Raw genomic sequence first — 22,228 nt, forward strand, 5'->3', positions numbered from 1 at the left:
GAGTTCAACGTCAACCTGAAGGCCTGTCGGGATGAATTTCGCTTCCCCGGGCTACACAAGCTTTACTTAGTACTCCACGCAGTATCTGTACGGAATGCCTGTACAATAACTTACTTCAAATCTACTAGTCCCAACAGTTTCTCCTAAACCTCAAACTATCACTGTGAGCTAAACATAAAACGGCTAGTTGGATGCGGGAGCGTGGCGACGGCGTGTCTTGTATAAATGTGAATTCTCTCTCTCTCTCTCTAAAATATCCCTGCCGATGATGCCGGGAGGCGCGTGGCTGATGCGCCTGTTAAACAGGTTGGCGTCGGCTTTGGTTGGCATAGATTACGGGTTTTTAGGAACATGGAGACCCCTTTTTATGACCGCCCGCTGCTAATAAACTGGGTTCACTGTGGTGTGAGTGAAGCACGCCATAACAATAGGGGCGAGTCACAAAAACGGTAACCATAAAGGTCCCGAAGTTGGCGTGCCTTTTGCCTCCGCTCGTTCCCTCCAAGAGCCTCCAAGTCGCTCCGTTGCCCACTACATTGGGGTTCGACAAGCATTAGCTCTTCCATAAAATCCTGAACACACACAGGCCTACATTCGACACGTCAAATCACCAAGAAAGCGCGTTTTTGACTCTGTCTGCGCTGTGAATAGGTGCGTTTGTCCGCTAGCGTCTGTCGTGTCGTAACGTCTCATGGTTTCTCAGCACGACATATCAACGAGTTCACTCCGCCATGCATGATTGCATAAGGATACCGGAGCTGCTTACGCAAGTTTGTTACCATGCAAACGATCCAGACTCGAACAACGCATCCGACCTTGTCGCGCTCGCGATGACGTGTAAAGCCTTCAAAGATCCAGCCCTCGACGTGCTCTACTACGAGCTTCACTATACTGCTCATCTGTTCATGTGCCTTCCTCGGGACTTGTGGACGCTCAGGAAGGATGAGGTAAGATACATCATCTGCGCTGTTCCTCTTGAGGCTTGATTGTGACCGTGTGGATGTATTAGGGCCCGAATGCTGCTGCTGCTTCGACTCTCTTTTTCAGTCGCGCGATGGTTCACGCTGACTGGCTCATCCTACAAACCTATAGGCAGCGGGTGCGGATCGTTCACCTCAATACAGCCTCAAAGTTCATCTCCGTCGACTCGGAGGCCCTTAGCGCAGTGCGCTCCTTCAGTGGCGACAACCTTCTTCCGAACTTGCGAGATTACCGTGTCTTCAATTCGAAGTGGAGGTTCGTCGACCGCGTTCCTTTATTGCGCGGCATAATGCATTTCCCGGAGCTTTTCTTCGGGCCGACTCTCACGACTCTCAGCCTTGACTGGCTGGAGTCAACATCACTCCACACACTAAATGCTTTGAGTCGCACCAGCCCACTTATTGAGAAGCTGTCTTTTACCCTTTACAAATCGGTCGGGGACCAGCTGCTGGAGAAGAAGCTGTTAGAAGCCCTAGAGAATGTTACACGGAGCCTGAAGAAGATCCGGATTTTCCAAGCCAACTTCGTACACTTTGAGTCTCCTGTACCATTCATTCCCGTCCTCGCTATGCTTGCAACCCTTCCTTCTCTACAGTATCTCAACATACGATGTCGTAACCTCTCCCTTTCCTTTCCCTCAGCTTCCGTCGACCGCGGTACAAATCTGTTTCCGCAGCTCACACGTCTCCGGCTAGCGGGAAACGCATGCCAGATTGCACACCTCATGTCCTCGTTGCATGCTCCCAGCCTAGAAGTGGTCGTCTTGTGCTTTGAGCAATGCGAAGGAGACAATGCTATACCCCAGACCATTGCCTACATGGCTAATTGGATCTCCAATTCTGCGTTTCCGATTCGGGGTGTTAAGCTGCAGTTTCCGGAGCAATATCCCCCGAACTTGGCTGCTTTCAAACATCTTCGCCCGTTGTTCAGGTTTCCGACCATTCAGCACTTTCGTTTGGTATGCTTCCCACACCCTGCATTCGATGATGATCAGATCGACGAGCTCTCAGGAGCGTTCTCCGATTTAAGGACTCTGTCGCTCCTCTGGAGTAGCAACAAGTATCACAGTGGCCTCGACACCAGAGTCACGCTTATGGGGCTCGTCTCGCTACTCCGTAATTGTCCCAAACTCGCGGAGCTTGGCTTGACAGTTGACGTAACCGAAGAAGACACTCCTCATAGCCGATCCGATATCGGGACGTCTGCCGCTAATGTTTGTCAGACCTCGCTCACCAAATGGGAAGTCTTCGACTCGTTCATTATGGAAAACGATATTCAGTATGTTTCTCGTGTCTTGGCGTGCACAGCCCCGCACCTTTCAGAGGTTGTATACACAGCAGCTGAAGCAAGCACATGGCCCCATAGTGTGGTTGAGGAAGACGCCGAGATTTGGAGACAAGTTAACGAGCGGCTCGAGTGCTGTATGGAGGCACGCAAACATTATGTTCGGCATGTCTACGGTGCCTGAGCTTCAGTAAACAAGGGTTTTTGATTTCGAAATTCGAATGCAATGCAACACTGCAGGGAGGCATCTTTGTCTGTTCGGATTTGGTCGGATTTGCTGAAGGATGTACGGATTCAGTCATGCAGCTAAAGCCAAGGACACCTGTACGCATTACTTGGAAATATTATGATTGAGCTGACCACATATTTTGCCTCGAAGTAAAGCGCTAAATGGTGGGTTGTTTTATGCTACAAATGTCTCGCTAAAGCTGGCAAATACTTATATACCTTGGAAATATAGTCGGGTTACAGGCACATTTGAGCCTTGAGGGTGTAACATCGAGAATTGTCGCGGATAGAATACGGGCCGTTACGCGTTAGCACGTCGGCGCGAAAGCCCGTGGGTAATTTGTTCAAGTACCGAAACTTTCCCGCGCGCTGCTTTCGCGTGTTCTGTCCCGCTCGAATCTACCATTGTCGACGTACATTTCTAACATCTTCCTCACACATCACATCTCCGCGGGCTAGCGGTCGAACCGCTACTACCATTCATTCAAACATCGGAGCAAGGGATAGAGTATACGGTACGTCCGCTCAGTTGTCACATATACAGCGTTGCTCAACTGCAGACAAGAGTGTTCAGCTGCGGTGCAATTGCTACTCTTCACCGAATATGCATCACTGTTTAAGAGTCACCGAGCTTCTCTCCGAGATATGTGAGCAAGCGCACGAACCAAATGATCCATCAGACCTCCTCGCACTTGCCCTGACATGCAAGGCCTTCCGGGACCCTGCTCTTGATGCGCTCTACTATGAGATACGCTCTCTGGCGGATCTGTTCATGTGTCTACCGAGGGATCTATGGGACCTTAGACTTGTAGAGGTAAAGTAACACTCTTCTGTCGAAGATAAAGGTTATGAACTGAACACTTGACGATCATCCCACCCACCCATAATAACGGCTACCTTACAAAGACACACGATACTAACTCGGAGTCTGGAGACGAAGACTCCCTCCCCACCTCCTATACAATCTTCTTCAATCGTGCCATGATACGTGCAGATTGGCTTGTACTGCAGAAATAAGTATATCCCTCGCGTACGAGTCGTACGCTTCAATCCCGCGTCAAATATTATCTTTGTGGATCCACATGCACTCAGCGAGGTGTATTCATACTGTGACGATAGCCTTTTGCCAAACCTGCAAGAACTGGAGATCTGGGACGGAGACTGGACGTCCGATATCATCGGGGACGCTCTGCTGAGCGACATCATACATTTTCCGCAGTTGATCTTCGGACCTTCCCTCACATCGGTTGTGCTGGCCTTCCTGAAATCAAACTCGCTTCACATACTAGGCATAGCGAGCAGAGCAAGTCCACTGCTCAAGTACGTCGCCTTGCGTGTAGAAGAGCAGCTGGAGAACGGACCAGCCACTGATAAGCTTCTAGAAGTTCTGAGAGACGCTACGGGAAGGCTTCACAAACTCACATCTTTCAGCATCACGTTGGAACACACCCTCGCTATTCCAGTTGCTCGGCTGCTTGAGCCAATCGCTCTCTTTCCTGCGCTTGATCAGCTCCACCTCGGCATCCAAAAGCTCTCTCCCCTCATTGGCTCATCCGAATTATATCCCCGCGTCACCTCGGTGTCCTTTCCACGCCTCACGGCCATATCCGCATGGATAAATCTGACTCCACTGGCGCACCTCATGCCCAGTGGAAACGTGCTGTGCTCAGATGGGTGGGAATCCGGGCGGATTGGTGAATCGAAGCATAGTAGGGTACATCTTTGATTTTTCATCAATAAAATACGGGCATATTGGTGAAAGCCAGTGCATGTGACCTTGACGCGACTAGAATACCAAAAAGTTCGACGCATATGGCACTCAGGGAACTAGATACGGGCCCGAGCTTCCCGCTGTTGCTTCATCAATCGTCTTTTTCATGAATGGAATATTCCCAGCAGCGGTCCTGGTGAAAAGAAGTATTGCCGTGTTTGCTTCGTGAAATGCCAAGTCTTTATAAGTCCTGAAACCGACACAAATCGTCTGTAAGCCCGCCGGCTTACGACACACCCGAGGATCTAGATATACCTCCGTCTCGATCATCCGAACTTCGATCTTCTTCCGCGTCGATCACGTCAACTCCTATTCGTCGATCACGTTCTTCGAACTGCGGACTATGCTTCATTGATATCCTCCTTCTCGATACTTTCCCTTTGGATCTCTTATTCCTCGATACGTTGCCCTAGGCATCCTTTCTCGATTCTTCTATTTAAGCACGTACGATACTCGTCTCTTCCTTAGCTTAAGCTCTCCTACCACTCCTGCTCTCCCTGTACCTCTCTCTACGAATCACATCGTCGTCCTATTCACCTGTCGTCCGATCTTAGTGTTTCTCGCCCTGGCGGGTTTCCACTTTTTTTTGAATATCCACGGCCTGTCATTTCGTCTCTCTCATCCTCATCGCTGACGAATTATTCGTCTATATAGCACGTCTTCTGACGTTGCTCTCTACCTGAGCGTCTCGTACGCGAACCTGTCCACCTGAGCGTCTTGTACGCACACCTGTCTACCTACTCCTACTCGACCCCGTCCACCTTGCCCAATCTGTCTACCGAACGCGTCACTCGACAGCGTACTCGCGAACTCGGTATTGTACTTCCTCCGCTGTTCAACAACGATCCCAGCACCGGTGCACATCCCGGCTCTGGCAACAACGATCTTCAACCATCGTCTCCGTTGACACCAATTGCCTCTGACGACGACGACATCGGGTTGGCTATCAACTCCGACTCTGACTCTGACGACGATCTCCCTCGCTTCGAGTATCGACGCCGCCCTTCCTCCTTTGATATGGTACGTAAGGCTACGGTGTCTCAGGACGCTCCGGGGAAGCAGCCTGCGCTCACCGAGGGCGACTTGACCCCCGAGATGGCTTCTCGGTATCAAGAAGCTTGCGAGAACTACTTTATGGTCAAGAATGTCGACGCGAAGAACCACCCGAACTATGTCTTTGCTGGTTTCCTCGACCATCGCTTCCGCACCTGGTACAAGAACAACAAGGCCACTCTCTCCATCCTCAGTCTAGACGACTTCTTTGTCCAATTTCGTTCTCGCTGGCTCGCGAAGGGCTGGTCTCGCAATCTCAAACGCGACATCACTCGCCTTTCTCAAGGTGACAAGTCTTTTGATGTTTGGGCTAATGAGATTCGTCGTATGAACTCTTTTCTCATCGGTGAGCCCGAGCACATGGACGACAAGCACCTCCTCTCCGAACTCTCTGCTCGGATGGAGAAACACCTTCAGGACTCGGTCGACACCGCAAAACTTGCTGCAGACATCGACATCGACGACTGGATTCGCGCTGTCGCTCTCGAAGAGACCAAACTCAAGGGCTTCATCGAAGCCGCTCGTTCCGCGTTAAGTCTTCACTCTTCTTCCTCGAAGCCTCGTACAACTCGTTCATCCGATGACAGTACTGGCTCCAGCAACGAGAAGAAGAAGACCAAACGTCAGTACTCCGAGGATCAACTCGAGGCGCTTGATGGTTACGAACGCGAAAACCTTACGGAAGAAGACGGTTGTTTCAAATGTCGTATGCCTCAAGCCGGCCACTTCGCTAAGGAGTGCAAACTCCCTGCTCCGGACGCGAAAGGCTACAAGAAACGCACGAAAGACGTCGTACGCGAGCTCCTTGCCCAAGCGAACAAAACGCCGAAGAACAGAGCTCCCATTTCTTCGAATGCCGTCGCCGCCGTCATGCCCTCCGTCGTCTTCGAAGAAGAGGACTCTGACCAGTGCGTAGCTCCAGTATCCGTTCCCCACCTTTTTTGGAGCTGTCTTCTTGACGGCCCAAGCTCCCCATCTTCGATTGAGGTTCACGCCCTCATTGACCATGGTTCACACTTAGTTCTGATTAACTCGGACTTGGTCGTTCGACTCGGACTCCGTGTTCGACAACTCGATAAACCCATAGAGGCCTCGAATGTTCTTTCTAATTCATCATCCTCTCTTTCTTGTTTCGTTTATCTTTCTCCCTTGTCTATGGATAATCAGTGGCGCTCAAGGCGCCTCAGAGCAATACTTGTTGATAACCTTGCAGTCCCCCTCCTTTTGGGAGGACCTTTTCTTTCTCACAATCGCATCATTTTAGACCATGAGTCCCGTTCGTGTATTGCGAAGGATTCTAGCTACGACCTTCTTTCTCCGAACAAAGTTTCCACCCTCGATCCCGTCCCTTCTCCAAGCCCTTGTACAAATTATGACACGGTCGAATTGCACGCAAATGTTCTTTCTGAGCTCTACGCTTGTTCGAAGGATCGACGCGCAAGTCTTGAACAACATACAACCTCGGAATTAAGTCCGAGTAACGTCATCTCATCTGTTCTTAACAAAATCCAATTTCTCGCTGCTGCTGATCATAACAAGGATCATTTGCAACGTCTTGACGAGGAAATGCGCAAGAAATACCAGGATAGATTTCCAGCTGAGTTGCCACCCGTTCATGCACTTCCTTCTGACGTTCACCATCGTATTCGTCTCAAAGATGCAAACAAAACGATCCAGTCGCGCGCGTACTCTTGTCCTCGCAAATATCGAGACGTCTGGAATCAGCTCCTACAAGAACATCTAGAAGCTGGACGTCTGCGTCCATCAGATAGTCCCTTTGTTTCTCCATGTTTTCTTATCCCCAAGAAAGATCCTACCGCCAAACCGCGCTGGGTAAACGACTACCGAAAGCTAAATGACAACACGGTCCCTGACAATCACCCCCTTCCGCGTGTTGATGACATTCTACGCGATTGCGCGAGAGGTAAAATCTTCGGAAAGATTGACATGACTAATTCATTCTTTCAGACGAGAGTGCATCCCGACGATATCAAATATACCGCCATCGCCACTCCTCTCGGCCTGTACGAATGGACTGTCATGCCGCAAGGCGGTCGTAACGCCCCTGCCACGCATCAACGACGCATGTTTTCTGCCCTCAGGCACCTCATCGGGAAGATATGTCATGTTTACCTCGATGATATTATCATATGGTCCGATACCGTGGCTGAACACGTCAAAAACGTCCAACTTGTACTTGATGCTCTTCGAAAGGCGAGTCTTTTCTGCTCACCAAAGAAGACCCAGTCATTCGCTACCGAAGTCGAATTTTTAGGGCATCATATATCCGCACTCGGCATCCGTGCGGACCCTTCCAAAATTGCAAAAATCCTCCACTGGCCAACTCCTCGAAATGCGAACGATGTTCGTTCCTTTCTCGGAATTGTCCGTTACTTGGACAAGTTTTTACCGCAGTTGAGTACACATACCCGTGTCTTGACACCGTTGACGACAAAGGAAACAGAAAAGGATTGGCCCCATTGGGATCAATCTCATCAACATGCCTTTGACTCTATCAAATGTCTCGTCACTAGCACTGACTGTCTAACGGTCATTGACTACGACGATCTTGCAACAAACAACATCTTCGTCTCCTGTGATGCAAGCGATAAAACTACTGGCGCTTACCTTTCTTTTGGACCATCGTTTGAGGATTCCCGACCGGTCGCTTACTATTCGTATCAACTCAAAGGCGCGGAATTGAACTATCCCGTGCACGAGAAAGAATTATTGGCTATCGTTAAAGCTCTCAAGAAATTCCGATGTGATCTCTTAGGTGTGCCATTCACTGTGTATACGGATCATAAAACTTTAGAGTTTTTCTTCACCCAGCCCGATCTGTCGCGCCGACAAGCTCGCTGGCAAGAATTTCTCGCACAATACGATTTTTCTATCAAATACATTCAAGGGAAAGACAACACCGTAGCGGATGCGCTCTCGCGTCTTCCACCTACGGACTCTCATGCTGAGTACCTACATAACGCTTCTTCACTCCCTTCCCCATTCCTTGCTTCGAACTCTTGCATTGCCTCTGTTTTGTCTATCACCTCCGACCACACCCTGGTCACTGACATTAAAGCCGGTTATGACTCTGACCCTTGGTGTAAAAAGCTCAGTTCCCTCTCTGACTCCTTGCCTGATCTTCGACATCAAGACGGGCTCTGGTACATTGGTGACAGACTTGTTGTTCCCCGTCTCACCAACATTCGCGAATATTTATTCCGCCTGGCCCACGACACACTTGGGCATTTCGGATTCGATAAAACCTACTCGGCTCTCCGTCAATCGTTCTATTGGCCAAACATGCGGCGCGACCTCGAGGACAGCTACCTCCCCTCGTGTTCTGAATGCGCTCGCAATAAATCCGTCACTACTAAACCCGCTGGCCCGCTTCATTCCCTACCCATACCTGATAAACGTGGTTCGTCCATTGCCATGGATTTTGTCGGTCCCTTGCCACCCGATAATGGGTTCAACGGTATTTTGACAATCACCGACCGTCTTGGCGCTGATATTCGTCTTGTTCCATGTAAAATGGATCTCACTGCCGCCGACTGTGCAGGCTTGTTCTTCAACCACTGGTTTTGTGAGAACGGCTTACCGGAAGACATTGTGTCCGATCGCGACAAATTATTCATGAGTGCATTTTGGAAATGTCTCTCTCGTTTGACGGGTACTAAACTTAAAATGTCCTCGAGCTACCATCCGCAGACCGATGGCTCCAGTGAACGCACAAACAAAACTTTAAACCAATCCCTCCGTTTCTTCGTCGAACGTCGTCAGTCGGGCTGGATCAATGTCTTACCCCGGGTGAGGTTCAATTATATGTGTACTGTGAACGCTTCCACAGGGTTCTCCCCTTTCCAGCTTCACATTGGACGTACTCCTCGCCTTATTCCTCCCTTACTCCCTCACACTTTCTCCGACACATCTCAAGACCTTCTGAACGCTCTATCCGCTGTTCGTCGACTTGAAGACGACGTCGCAGATGCGCACGACGCATTGATTTTGGCAAAATCGTCTCAAGCTTCTGCAGCAAACGCACATCGTGATCCCGACCCTCACTTTAAACTTGATGATCTCATCTATCTTTCTACCGCGAACAGACGTCGAGAATACTTACAGAAAGGACAGAAACGCGTTGCAAAATTCATGCCACGCTACGACGGTCCCTACCGTATTATTTCTGCCCACCCTGAGTCTTCTTCATATACTCTCGATTTACCTGATGCTACTCATGTCCATAACACTTTCCATGCTAGCCACCTCAAGCGACATGTCCCAAACGACGACTCTCTGTTCCCGGGTCGTTCAAGATCTCCTCCTGCTCCCATCGTCACTGATGAAGGCCAACAAGAGTGGGAAATTGAACAAATCCTCGACAGACGCCCTCGAGGACGAGGTTGGCAATACTTGGTTAGATGGCGTCACGAGGGCCCTGCCGGTGACCTCTGGTTGCCTGGTCGTGAAGTGGCTGATTGCGAAGCCTTGGACACCTTCCTCCATAACATTGGGGATTCTTCCGAGGGGGGAGGAGTGTAAGCCCGCCGGCTTACGACACACCCGAGGATCTAGATATACCTCCGTCTCGATCATCCGAACTTCGATCTTCTTCCGCGTCGATCACGTCAACTCCTATTCGTCGATCACGTTCTTCGAACTGCGGACTATGCTTCATTGATATCCTCCTTCTCGATACTTTCCCTTTGGATCTCTTATTCCTCGATACGTTGCCCTAGGCATCCTTTCTCGATTCTTCTATTTAAGCACGTACGATACTCGTCTCTTCCTTAGCTTAAGCTCTCCTACCACTCCTGCTCTCCCTGTACCTCTCTCTACGAATCACATCGTCGTCCTATTCACCTGTCGTCCGATCTTAGTGTTTCTCGCCCTGGCGGGTTTCCATCGTCATGCAGAGGTCCTGATTGGCTCGGACAGTGAATTTAAATGTGATATCCTTGCAGTAGTTATGTGTTTGTCCGCTAAATAGGCAATTGCAATGCCCCCGTAAAACCACATTTCAGTAGGTCTGTAATATTCAAGTTAGCTGTTGCTTGGCTCTGCTTGCTGTGACTTCTCTGAAAACAGTCAGGAAACTCCGCAGTTTTGATCCCCGCGTGTTACAGCCTTGTTCGTGAGCGCGTACGTAGCTCTCCCTTCCTTCCTCCCACCACCACCACCGTCCTCTTCACCACCCCGAACACCGTCCGTACACACTTGGGTACGTCTACTACGACATTCTCCTGGTTTCCGCGACATGACTCTTCCACATTCGCCACTCCGGCCAACCTCTTTAACTTGCATCACTCGAAATTACTTCTGATTGTCGAGTTCACGAGTAGGAAGTGATCGAACATTCAGGTGAGTCGATTCCCGCAATCCGGTTTACCTTGCCTTTGCTCAGCGACTGCACAAAGTGTGTCCTCTGTGTGGTACGTACTCGCTACCTCTGCCATCACATATCGTGATTCATTCCATCGACGGGCTCGCGGTCGGGCGCATCCGGCTAATGCCATTGCTCATTATTTGTAAAGATAGCCAGCATGTATATTTAGTAGCTTTTAATAGATAATCTCAAGCTGCTTTGGAATTTTCGCTATGGATGGAATAAACCAAATTGAGTCGTATGCTACTATATCAATTAGATATTTAAATTGAGTTCACGTACTCGTGAATGCGTGCACCGATACGAACCGATGTGCCCGGATCCGAGCCAATGGGCGTCATGAATTGACACCAAAAAATCGGTGAACAGTCCAGCCATCGGTTCGCATTGGTGTGTATCGGTGCATCAAAGAAGCACCACGAGATATGCTTCGATTCACCAATCCGCCCGGATTCCCACCCATCTGAGCACAGCACGTTTCCACTGGGCCTCATGCATTCATTGTGTGACCTCTCCAGCCTCGGAAGCATTCGAATCGACGTTAAAGATATTGAGGAAGACACAGCTGCTCCTGAAGCCATTTCCGCTATCGCCACCTCTGTCTCCCTCTCAGACTCGCAGATCTGGGATTTCGAGTTTGACTTTGAGGACCCCTGCCACCCAGGCATCCTTCCATTTGAAGCCATTCGCCCTCTTTTTGGTTTCCAATACTTGCAAATCCTCGCTTTGGCCAACTTACCACCACCATCGTTTGACGATGCAATGCTGTCTGAACTCGCACAGTCGTTTTCCGACCTCCGCAAGTTGAAGTTACATTGGATCACTCGCCCGCAGGACGATGCAACCCACATCAATATAACTTTCTGGGGGTTTACATCCCTACTCCGTCACTGTATTGAGCTCTGTGAGCTCGAGATGGCGGTAGACGCAATTGTGCCTGCAGGTCCGGTCACTTTCCCCCAGCTTGATATACTAGTCAACGAGGCGCGTCACACTCATTTACGTTCGTGGACAGTTTTCGACTCTCGGCTCTGCGAGGGCGACGTTGAGGACGTCTTTCACGTACTGTCCCGCTTGACTCCAAATCTCCGGGATATCATCCTAGCCGACCATAAAGACGGCTCCATGGGAACTGAAGCTGTTCACGATAGCGCTGCAAATTGGAAGAAAGTAGATGAGTTGCTTGAGCAATGCAGGATGGGGAGCCAGCTGAACTAACACAAACCTTCAAGTAAACACATGTATGCCATGACGACCTGGGGTCCGCCCATTCGCTCCCGCTCCTTGTCCTAGGTGGACTGAACCCACAGCGAGTGGAAATAGAATTTCAAATGAGTCCATCGGTGAAGTGAAATAAACCTTAGGTTCCCAGGGGACAAAGGTCTGTGTAGCTGGAGAGAGCAGCGATGGTGATGCACACAGTCGCTACCACTCGTATGTTCATTCCTTTACTTACAGCTGTATGAGTGCTAGTATGATACTCAAAGCTTGGCTCTTTCAGATGTTCAACTACACTCTCATAGGGAACGCGCGAGCACATTGCACTAATTCGTAGACCCTCTGACATGATGTTCTGAAACGTACAAATTGTTGGTCAATCTACGCTGTTCTCCGAAAGTTCGAACGATTATCCCCCGTGTGCTGCAGGACCAACTAGCGGATTTTCCAATTCCAACACGCATTTGGTTAATCCTTTGATGGCCAATTGCTCTCCTGTAGGTTACGGAACATCAGTACTATAGGTCACGGAAAGAGAAGTGGCGGGAAATAGTGAAAAGAAAATGAAGAGAAGGATGTAACTGAAAAATACTCACAAAATAGCGCTTGGGGTACGCTTTCCCTGCGTCGTCTATCTTCTTGATCTGTTCGGCCGAGAGGGCTGGGAGGTTGGCCGTGTCGACGTACTTCGTGGCGCGCTCATAGTCGCCAGTCGTCCTGTAGACACCCAGACCGTCAGCGCTTCAGCACCCTGCCGCAACCGAAGAGCTAATGATAGGGGAGAGCACTCACGTTACAACCAAAATACCCTTCTGCTTCGACCAGAGGGTAAGCACCTGGCTGAGGTGCGTTTCCGTCTCGCGGTCGTCCTTGCTCGGATCGAAGCCGGGCACGACGTCCTTGGCGATATTGCGAAGGACGGCTTTGAGGTGGTCGCGAGCGGGCACTTGGCCCGGCTCCTTGTACAGCGGGTTAAGGCCGCCATACGAGGAGGTGACGATGCCATGTTTCTCATGGAATTCGAGGAGCTGAGTCATAGGACCGCCTGGGCCCTCTAGCAGGTGTACGTGATACTCGATCTAGTGACCGCGTCAGCAGAGAGGAAGAGAGAGGGTAGCGAGTGTCGAGAGTATACGGCGCGAGGAACTCACCTGGTTCACGACAGGAAGAAGCACTTTGTCGTTGCTCTTCTGGAGATCGACAATCGTCTGCAAATGCCGCTGCTGAAAGTTCGACACCCCTATCGCTTTTGCCTTTCCCTGTTCCACCGTTTTGATCATATCCTTCCATACGACGTCGACGCCGGGGGTGTTGGCATACGCTTTCGGCATATGAATGAGGTACAGATCGACGTAGTCGAGCTGCAGCCGTGCGAGAGACTTGTCAAGCGCGGTGACGGCGTTCTCGGTGGTCTTGCCAGTGGTATCGTAGTTCTGGATGTTGGTGAGCTTGGTCGTGACGAATACGTCCTTCCTTTCCACAGAGCCATTCTCCTTGAGGAAACGCGCGAGACCCTCGCCAAGCGCTGCCTCGTTGTTGTACATCTGAGCGCCATCGAGGTGGCGGAACCCAGCCTTGAGCGCGTTGTGGACGGAGGCGATGGTCTTCTCGTTGTCCTTGTTGTAGAACGCCGTGCCTGTGCCAAACCCAATCCAGGGAACCGACGTCGGAGGATCGCTGTTCAGCTTGAGAGTGGGGATGCTGCCGTAGTTCGGCTTTGAGCTTGCCATGGTAGAGTAGGGTGATGAAGGTGACGACTTAGACAAGAAGCGAGCGCGATAAGTGGGGGTGGCAGTCAGAGGATCGAGTATATATGACGAGCGTCGAGTGACTAAGCCGGATGATGAGGAGAACCTCTTCCAGATGACGAGTGCAGACTTCGCTGATTGCGATGGCATTCGTCAGCCTGTGCCCTGGACCACCGGCTGTTGACTAGCACTCGAGGTTCTTTCAAGTGAAGCCAAAGGATATGCGTACCGGAACTCCGCATCATGAATCTATTCTTGCCTTGTTCAGCTGATCAATCCTTTCCATCCTGGTGGGTAAGACAGGGTCAAGCTGGGTCAAGAAAGGCGTGGATGACGAGAGCGCGCTCCGTAAGAATTCCACGGTGGAGAAACTTGCCAGAGATGTTTGCGTCATCGGCCGAGCGACACGTGTGACAGACGCATCAACTCATACAAACATCGCGTCCTTAGCGGATGTGATGAATGCAAGTTGTTCAATCGACTTAGACTATCATCCAACTAGCTAATAACTTAGTAGCTCCGTCTGTCTAGGAGAAACTAGATAAATGGCGCCTATCAAGTTGGCGCATATCGAGCTACAGCGCACAGCATTACGGATAGTCTACTACTACCTCCCAGGAATTGCAGTAAAACACATGCAAACCTTGCGTCTCAGGCTCAATGAGATGCTTTGTGAGAGACGTCACTATTCGAGTTCGACATTTGAACATCCTGTCGCGAACTTAGGCTTTAGATTTCGGCCGACCTTGGCTACTCATACCTTTTCTCACCAAGGCCGCGCTTCCCCTTCGAATTTGCAACATATGCTGACTGTAACTGCAGACATTTCTAACAGTGTTGGCTATGGATGCCCATTAGGCCCCTTGCTGACTGCTGCTGGCTAATAAGCAAGGTGTGCAGGCCAGTAGCCAGACGGTTGTAGAGTTTGCTCGTCAGATGCTCAGGTCATATGTTTTATACGTCAGCTCTTCATGCCGTTCAAGCTGACGAGCAAATGTATTTGCTGTGGAATAGGATCCACCAACCACTGGATTTCCACACCCAAAACACTGTACAAGTCACCAAAAACAAACCCTAAACAATATCAACAACATTAAGGACCCACTCCTTCCGAATAACCAACCCTGTCCCCATCGCCGGCACCCCGCTCACCGCGAACATCCTCCCGCTCGTCGCATCGAACCCGAGCACCTTCTCAAACGAAGGCAAGATCTCGTAGCTCGCCCTCTCCCCCTTCTCAACGACCCTCACGCCTGTCCCACCATCGACATCGAGCGTGTACCCTTCCAGAACCTGCGTCGGCCACGGCCGTGCGCTCCGCGGGACTAGGCATGACGCATGCTTCGAGCCGAACACGAGCATGCGCGGGCGACCGAGCATCGTCGGGTTGAACATGACGCGGTAGCTCGAGTCCGATGGCAGAGTCGGGAACCCGTCGACCTTGTCAGCCGCGAACGAGATGGAGCCGAGATCGCTTCCGTCGCTGATAGCGGCGGAGGCGGCGGCGGTACCACAGGCCTTAGAGCTGAGAGTAAACCGCAGCATGCGTAACTGGCGGGATAACATCGCGGGGAACGCGATCGTCGTCTCCCGTGTACGGGCATCCGTGTATTCGATTGACCAGTCCATCGTATCGATACTGGGGTAGTGGTACGATGCCCAGGTGTTCAGACGGCCAGTATGAGACGGCCGAAGGAATTGAACTGCTGACGGATTGCTATCATCGACTCTGGGCAATGGGAACGCCTCGAAGGTGTCCGCGTTGTCAATAATGTGACCTGAGCGCATACGAGGGTAACGTATAACGAGGAGGTATGATGAGCTGGTAATGACACGGAGCGAGGAATATCGTGTGTCAAACTACGCGGACTGATGAGACGTAGATGCAAAGGTAGATAAGAGTGATACTCACATCGCCTTCCGATAACGAGGGCTTAAACACCCGACGCATACGCAGATTGATGACCCAAACGGCATCCACCAGTTGCTGGCCTGTAGCAGCGCCGTCGTGCTTGCGAATTAGAAGGTGGTCTCCTTTGAGCGTCACTTCGCTAAAACCCTGTAGAGCATGTTCGTCTCTCAGCTCAAGGATAGACTCGAAGACGATAGGGAATGCTGCTGGTGACTTGGAAGGTCGTATCCTAAACACCTTACTAAAGGTAGCAGCAGACCAGGTTAACATGGCAAGTCGCATGAATCGATGGAAGTCAAGGACGCACATATTTGTAGCAGCATTCAACCCTGGCCACTGACCACCAAACCAATCTTGATCGCCATCCAGCACCTCCTCGCACACGGCGTACGCGACCTGCTCGCCTCCTTCCGCCTTCGCGTCAAAGCACTTGAAGAACCGGATCTGGCATCCCGGTGGAGGCACGTAAACGGGCCCTCTCCCTCCTCCGGCGGGCTTCATCTCATGATCGTAACAGTTAATCCTGTCTCTGTCGGCGACGAGCATCCAACGGCCAGAGATAACCCCGCAGAAGACGTTTTTCGAGTTGATCGGTACCGATCGTACCCTTGGATTCTGTCGAGCAGGAGCGGGCGGCCAGCTCCTTTCGACTCTGGCACTTGTGCATAGGGTAGAGCGGAAGTCGTGGAGCGACTGTCCGATGCACGGGCCGGGTGGACGGGCGAGTGTCGTGTGAGTGTATGCGGCCTTCCAGACGGTGCGGTACTGGAGGGCGGCGGAGAAGTAATGAGAGACCTGAGGTGTTGGTGAGTATACATCCCCTCCGAGTAGATCAGAACGACGGACCTGAGAAGCGCGCACTAAGTCCTGAACCTCCAGATGCTCCAGCACGCTGAAGAGAACGTCGAAAGGCAAACGATCAAGCATAGTGGATGTGTGAAGGATGCGATGGTCGAGCGCAATCGGAGGTTGAGTCCAAAACCCCTGTTCGGAAGCGAAATCTCGAGTGTGATATTCGATGAACTTGGAGAGGGCTGGGGGCAGGTTCGGCGCGATTCGGTCCCAAAGATTCGCACTGCGGCTTTATATACTATCCCACCGGGGACAGTGCGTTATCATGCTGGCAAAGTTTCAACGGTGGGAAATGGAATAGAACGGTGCGGACGCTCGCATGACTGTGGGCCTTCCTCCTTGCGCTGAGTGCAGGTTTCGTGCAGGTGTCCTCGGAGGAAATCTAATTTCGTGCCCCACGCGGAGTCGGATAATACATTTCCCACGCTGCGACACGATGCTCTGCAAGCTCTTTGTCTGCACTTTGCATCATCCGCACCGAGCGCCGTAAGGTGACGTGGAAAGGCCCTTGAAGTCCTAGTCAAAAGCTCTGACAAATACCAAACAGGCAGGTGAAACATATGGCTTATCTACCGACGCGGGTCAGCTACGAGTCTCGTTTCAAGCCACAAATGGTGGCGGCAACTTGAAGGCTGCTTGAAGGTGATAGCTACCTGCTGCCCTTCATGTTGGATTCGGGTATCACCGTACATCCCTCGGTGAGTCGGTGAAAACGTATCACGAGTTAAGAATTGCTGCTCTGACCATGGGATGAAAGAAGCTTGGCCATGGCAGAAAGAGAGGACTATCAGTATTTGGCCGCAGTTGGCTCGTCGTGCGACTGCGCCGGAACGCCCCTGCTTGGTTCTTCCCGCAACACCTCTGGTAACTCTTTGCCCTGATTGGCTTCCAGGTTTGGCTTTCCATTGCACATCATTCTTAGAAGTTCTTCTACACATCCCAGAAGCACTAACTCCCTCGACATCGCATAAATATAGACCATCGCCTCGTCTCTGGTAATCAATGCACCGTCTGCTGTCCATGACGAAACTACGCTTCCTAGCTTCAGTGTCGTCAGGTTATCCCTGTTTAATCCTAGCACTCACAATACTGAAGTGTTTGAGCTTATGAACATATAATGGGTTAGGCCGTATTTTTAGTACTGACAATCAAGTCTCAAGTGCACTCAGCAAGGCAGTGGAAACGGTACGTAAAAGAGAACTGGTTATCACCGTACAGCAGTATATCTGAAGAAAACAGCAGATCATCTCCGCGCCCAGCGGCAATCATAGCCGAGTGCGCTCATGAAGCTCTCATGGTACGGTGACCTTATAGATTCGCCAAGCCAACCCTCTAGACAATAGGTGGTGGAAACAGAATGGCTGGTCTTGGTACGTCCTTACCTTTAGCCAACGGAGATTAACAACAGTGCCTTCCTCATATTGTCGATGCCAACATGCAGCAATCTTCCAAGGTCGTAGACCCTTATCCTGACGAACGGAAATGTCATTTTACTGGAAGTGTTACAATCGTTCCGATAGAGAAACTACGGTAAAGTGCGTTCTCATACCAACTTGAGGGTAATTTGTCTGATCGGAAGTACGAATATAAGTGCAAAGCTGGCAACTCAATAAACCCGCGAACCTACTCCGCAGTCATGACGCGCTACTTTGGATGGCTTGCTGGTGGCGCCAAAAGGCGCCCCTGAAAAAGGCAAGCAAGCTTTCCACCTTCTTCCACGCCTGACGATTGTCCCAATCCCTAATTTCGGTCAGATACGGCATCATGGCAGATAGTTGCAGTGCAGCAAATTCGGGGTCGTCTATCAACGAGCCTCTGACGTTCCACGAGATGAGTGTCATACTGCAGACATTCACGGGCAAGATATCGATCGATACGTTGTTGGCGACTTTGAGATCCACAGCGAGGTCTATATGCTTCAACTTGGTACAGCTTTGTAGTAAGAGCCCGATGCCTCGAAGGGTAACTCTAGGATCCTGAGGAAATAAGCGGAAACCGAGGCGAAGGAGGTGGGGAACAGCCATAGCCAACAAGCGCAGATCATCGTTGGCGAGAACAAAAGTTGTGTTCTTGAGATTGACATCAAGAATAGTCAAGTCACGGAATTTGACAAGCATTTGCAAGGCAGCGATATCCAACTTCGTACAGCCCGATAGGCTTATGCGAATATCCCGAGTTGATCCAGGAAACCTATTTCCCAATGTCGTGAAAACCAGGTTCCCATTACCGTCTGGAGGGTCATATGCTGTTACAGAGAATGATTGGATGGTTTTTATGTCAAAACAGTTCATCAATAATGCCCAGTTTCGCGCCCTTAGACCAATGTGGGATAGATTGGGAAGCGAAATGGCGGAAGATACTGTAAAGTCATGGGGCTGAGTGATACCTCGGGCAGGAGAGAGCAGGTCGAGACTTCGGAGGGATTTGAACTGTCCGATAGTGTACAAAAGTTCCGCTCTCGTGGAGACACCGACATGGGGCAGGGAGAAGGTGAGTGCCTTGAGATTCTTCATGTTTTCCGCTACTTGCAGTAGAAATACCGGCAGCATGATATTATCCACGAAGACCTCAATCATAGAAAGGGATTGAAGTTTCTGATTGGTCTCATAAAGTACTTTGAGGACATGTAGGGAATTTTGGTTTAGATTATGAATCTCCAGGTTGCCGAGACGTGGTTCAAGTAGCAGCCTCGGAAATGAGGAAAAGGCCCGATCAATTTGACCATGCTGGTCACCATAAAACCAGAGCTTTCTGAGCTGTGGAAATAGAGTTGGTCCACAGTAGACGGATATGGCACCAAGAAATTCAGGTGCCACGGCGTCTGCGAGACGAGTGCCAGAGCTCGAAGAAACCATATATATATAGACTTCGTACACGATTGGTGTACTCTTCCAGGATGTGCCAGTCACTAGGCATGATCGAACGCTGGAGACAAAGCGTCTTTTGAGACTGGTTTCCTGCTTTTCTTCGAGGCTGTTCATGCATATGGACTATAAACCGCATCGCTGCACAATGTAGTTGCTAGCTTACCGTTTGCCTCTGTTCTGTCGTCCACGCATCTCGAGGGAGGCACATAACAGCTTCGACAAGGTTCACTTCATAATATATCGCATCCAGCGCTGGTTCTTTCAGGTCCTTGCATGTTCTGGCGAGTGATGACAGGGTTTTCTTAGACTTTGAGCCGGCCAGGAACGAACAAATGATCGATGAGATTTCGAGAGAGGGATGCATGTCTTATTACTGCGAGATGAAGAGGTTCAGCTTAAGATCATCGAATCAATTGGAATGGCCAATACGACTTACCAACCAGTCCTGTCCTGCGGAGACTGGATAGTGGTAGTGAAGGAATGAGTCCGCTGAGGGCAAGGGCAAAGGGTCGCGTTTAAGTTAGCGCCCACACTGCCACGTTGAGCAGAAGCAGGTACACGAGTTCACCATCAAGAAGGCAACGCTTCTCTAAACCGATGTGTCGAGCTTGGCTCGTCTCCTCTTCGCATTCCGTGGATCGTCAGTTGGCAACATACTAACATTCGTGGTATTTAGGTATAATGTAATTTGTCGCATTTTTCCGCATGCTGTACGAAACGGACAAGTACTAGAGAAGGGCAGGTAATGGGCCGAGAATGCACACCCAAATTGGATAAAATAAGCGAGTAAAAACAAAAGACAATGTACATAGGTATAGCAGATATATAATGGTACGCATTTTCATGCAGCCAGATACCCGTTCTCCTAGCGGAGCCGGCAAAGGCTTACTTGATCTCCGTACCAGACCCTACTTTATTCTTTACCCCAAGCTGATATCGAGCCAATGTCCTCTTCCAGAACCCGTACGCAGCGGCAACCCTTTTCACCCAACGCTCGGCCATCGCCTGATCAGCATGATTAAAGTGGATGAAGGACAGGTTGAGCACCATCGCAGCAATATGCCGAGCAGCAAACTCCGGGTCGTCCAGAAGGGATCCTGTAAGATCCAATATGGCGAGGGCGCCGGTACAGATGTCCACAGGAGATGTATCGCATAGAGTGTTGTTGGTGACTCGGAGGTTGAGGGGCATATGTAATTGCTGTAGTCGGGGACAGCCGAGCTGAAGGAGGCCGATACTGCGAAGAGTAGCCTTGGGTGGCTGTCCGTACCACTGACAATGCAACCAGCGAAGATTAGGGAAGGATAATGCACCCAGCTGGTTATCAGTGAGACATGCGGTTTGCGCCCCCAGTGCGAGTTCTGTCAGCCCGTGAAACCTCGAAAACGGCTGCAAAGCGAGCCCTAGGTCCGAGTTAGGGAGACTGGTACCTTCAAAGAAGTGCAGCTCAATACGGCGAAGTGCCTCCGGCAGCCTCACTGCACAAGACGTCAATACTGCCCGAATGTCATGTCTTTCTGTGTCCATCTCTCCGATGTCAGCTTCATCGTCAGAATCTGACACTTTGACTGGACCATAAAATCCTGACCCGAACGTTGTAATGGACGTCAGATCAAAGCAAGACAAGACATCGCCGACGAATCCGGGATACCCAAAAAGGTGAAGACGAGTGAACCCGGAAAGGTACAAAGAAGTACCCGATAACAAGTCTTGGTGGTGATCTTGACTAGTCTGGATGCGCAATGTGAGGTTCTTTAGGGATCGCAGTGTACCCAAGGTCGAAAGGACGGATGTTGTCGATGTGGTATCAGAGTAAGGCAACATGATTTCGAGTGCCTTTAGCTTATGAAACCCTTTGGCTGCTTCTGAGAGAATTTCAGGTAGCTCGTCGCAAGAAAAACCTATGGCCGGTATGAGGGAAAGATGTTCAAGTGTTGGACACGAGCGACTAGCCGACACAATGAAGTGCCAAAACCTAGGTTCGACTGATGTCAGAGTTAGGCACACGACGCGCGGTCCGAAGTACAGCCCAAGAAACAAAGATGACAGCGAATAATCAAGGCGAGACTGGTGAGCAGACAGATGGATATGCTGTACGTTTGGCAGAAGGTTGTTACCGCAGTAAACCGAGATAGCGGCAAGCGTTTCGGCTTCCACGTAAACGTGACCAGAGCCCGCTATCTCTAACTTCCGAACTCGACGAGCATACTGCTCCAAGATTCGCCAGTCACTTGGTGTCATAGCCCGTTGAAAATGCAAGATCTGATAGGTTGCAGCGTTGCCATCGTCCTAAGAGCGAGCGTCAGATTCTAGTTTGTCTCCGTCTCTGAAATATAAAAAGGTGCTTACCGCAACCATTGCTCCTTCGACTTCTCGCTCTACAGTTGTCCAAAGGTCTTCGGGCAAACACATGACCAGGTGAGCAAGTGAGCGAAGGTCATGCCAGAGTGCATCGAGTGCCGGGTCCCTAAGTATCTTACATGTGCTCGCCAGGGCAACCAACGTCGCTGAGTCTTTGGGGCCAGACAGGAACGAGCAGATCATGGAGATAAGCTCTGGAACTTGGAAGCAGGAATGCATGGCTGACGCGCAGTCACCGGTGGGGTGCCTTTGATAGATGTGATTATCGGGAATTGTTGGGGTAGAGATGGTGAAGTTGTACTTCTACGCGAAGGGAGGCTCCACGAAGGGCGTTCTGAGGCAACGGAGCTTCAACGTTCTACGTTGAGTGCACTAGGGTGATGGTCAGCAACAAGAGGCGAAAATTTGCGTTACGCGCAGCTGTCGCGCTTGCCGTCGCTCGCGCTAAAAGCGGCGCTGGAGCGGACGCACGGCACGGACCCAATAACACGAACTGGCCTCAACGCTCATCGTTTCGACATTGACTGCTGCCCGTACACAAAAAACGCAATTGCATATGTAGTTGTA

The 22,228-nt window shown here is 50.6% G+C and overlaps 6 protein-coding genes across 6 annotated transcripts; 3 read left to right on the forward strand and 3 right to left on the reverse strand.

The window, feature by feature from the left end:
* Window positions 1-526: 526 nt before the first annotated feature.
* CONPUDRAFT_144977 (uncharacterized protein) lies at window positions 527-2,449 on the forward strand (the record flags this gene model as incomplete). Its single annotated transcript, XM_007771991.1, has 3 exons — window positions 527-651; window positions 704-947; window positions 1,010-2,449. The coding sequence occupies exons 2-3, from the start codon at window positions 732-734 to the stop codon at window positions 2,447-2,449; spliced, it is 1,656 nt and encodes a 551-aa protein (XP_007770181.1). The 5' UTR covers window positions 527-651; window positions 704-731.
* A 648-nt stretch (window positions 2,450-3,097) lies between these two features.
* On the forward strand, window positions 3,098-6,581 carry CONPUDRAFT_74179 (uncharacterized protein; the record flags this gene model as incomplete). Its single annotated transcript, XM_007771642.1, has 5 exons — window positions 3,098-3,307; window positions 3,488-4,072; window positions 5,063-5,284; window positions 5,309-6,225; window positions 6,485-6,581. The coding sequence occupies 5 exons, from the start codon at window positions 3,098-3,100 to the stop codon at window positions 6,579-6,581; spliced, it is 2,031 nt and encodes a 676-aa protein (XP_007769832.1).
* Window positions 6,582-11,195: 4,614 nt separating this feature from the next.
* Window positions 11,196-11,921, forward strand: CONPUDRAFT_155246 (uncharacterized protein; the record flags this gene model as incomplete). Its single annotated transcript, XM_007771992.1, has 1 exon — window positions 11,196-11,921. One exon carries the CDS (start codon window positions 11,196-11,198, stop codon window positions 11,919-11,921), a length of 726 nt encoding a protein of 241 aa, XP_007770182.1.
* Window positions 11,922-12,195: 274 nt separating this feature from the next.
* On the reverse strand, window positions 12,196-13,681 carry CONPUDRAFT_126311 (Aldo keto reductase). Its single transcript, XM_007771993.1, has 4 exons — window positions 13,073-13,681; window positions 12,714-13,000; window positions 12,518-12,638; window positions 12,196-12,416 (listed from the first exon to the last, which is right to left on the reverse strand). The coding sequence occupies exons 1-4, from the start codon at window positions 13,649-13,651 to the stop codon at window positions 12,390-12,392; spliced, it is 1,014 nt and encodes a 337-aa protein (XP_007770183.1). The 5' UTR covers window positions 13,652-13,681; the 3' UTR covers window positions 12,196-12,389.
* A 1,062-nt stretch (window positions 13,682-14,743) lies between these two features.
* On the reverse strand, window positions 14,744-16,508 carry CONPUDRAFT_155248 (uncharacterized protein; the record flags this gene model as incomplete). The annotated part of the gene is made up of 4 exons (XM_007771994.1): window positions 14,744-15,529; window positions 15,582-15,822; window positions 15,889-16,376; window positions 16,428-16,508. 4 exons carry the CDS (start codon window positions 16,506-16,508, stop codon window positions 14,744-14,746), a joined length of 1,596 nt encoding a protein of 531 aa, XP_007770184.1.
* Window positions 16,509-18,067: 1,559 nt separating this feature from the next.
* Window positions 18,068-21,926, reverse strand: CONPUDRAFT_144981 (uncharacterized protein; the record flags this gene model as incomplete). Its single annotated transcript, XM_007771995.1, has 7 exons — window positions 21,650-21,926; window positions 21,418-21,589; window positions 20,190-21,201; window positions 19,962-20,008; window positions 19,737-19,759; window positions 19,464-19,607; window positions 18,068-19,423 (listed from the first exon to the last, which is right to left on the reverse strand). Exons 1-7 carry the CDS (start codon window positions 21,878-21,880, stop codon window positions 18,068-18,070), a joined length of 2,985 nt encoding a protein of 994 aa, XP_007770185.1. The 5' UTR covers window positions 21,881-21,926.
* Window positions 21,927-22,228: the final 302 nt, after the last annotated feature.

Source organism: Coniophora puteana (assembly GCF_000271625.1).
Source record: "Coniophora puteana RWD-64-598 SS2 unplaced genomic scaffold CONPUscaffold_8, whole genome shotgun sequence".
In the NCBI taxonomy this organism is placed as follows: Eukaryota; Fungi; Basidiomycota; class Agaricomycetes; order Boletales; family Coniophoraceae; genus Coniophora; species Coniophora puteana.

Bases quoted from the DNA above. Each gene is read 5' to 3' on its own strand.
- CONPUDRAFT_126311 (XM_007771993.1), bottom strand. From the start codon at position 13,651: ATGGCAAGCTCAAAGCCGAACTACGGCAGCATCCCCACTCTCAAGCTG. The intron at 12,639-12,713 runs GTGAGTGCTCTC...GGGTGTCTACAG, and splicing joins AAGGGTATTTTGGTTGTAAC to GACGACTGGCGACTATGAGC. The intron at 12,417-12,517 runs GTGAGTATTTTT...CGTAACCTACAG, and splicing joins CGTACCCCAAGCGCTATTTT to GAGAGCAATTGGCCATCAAA.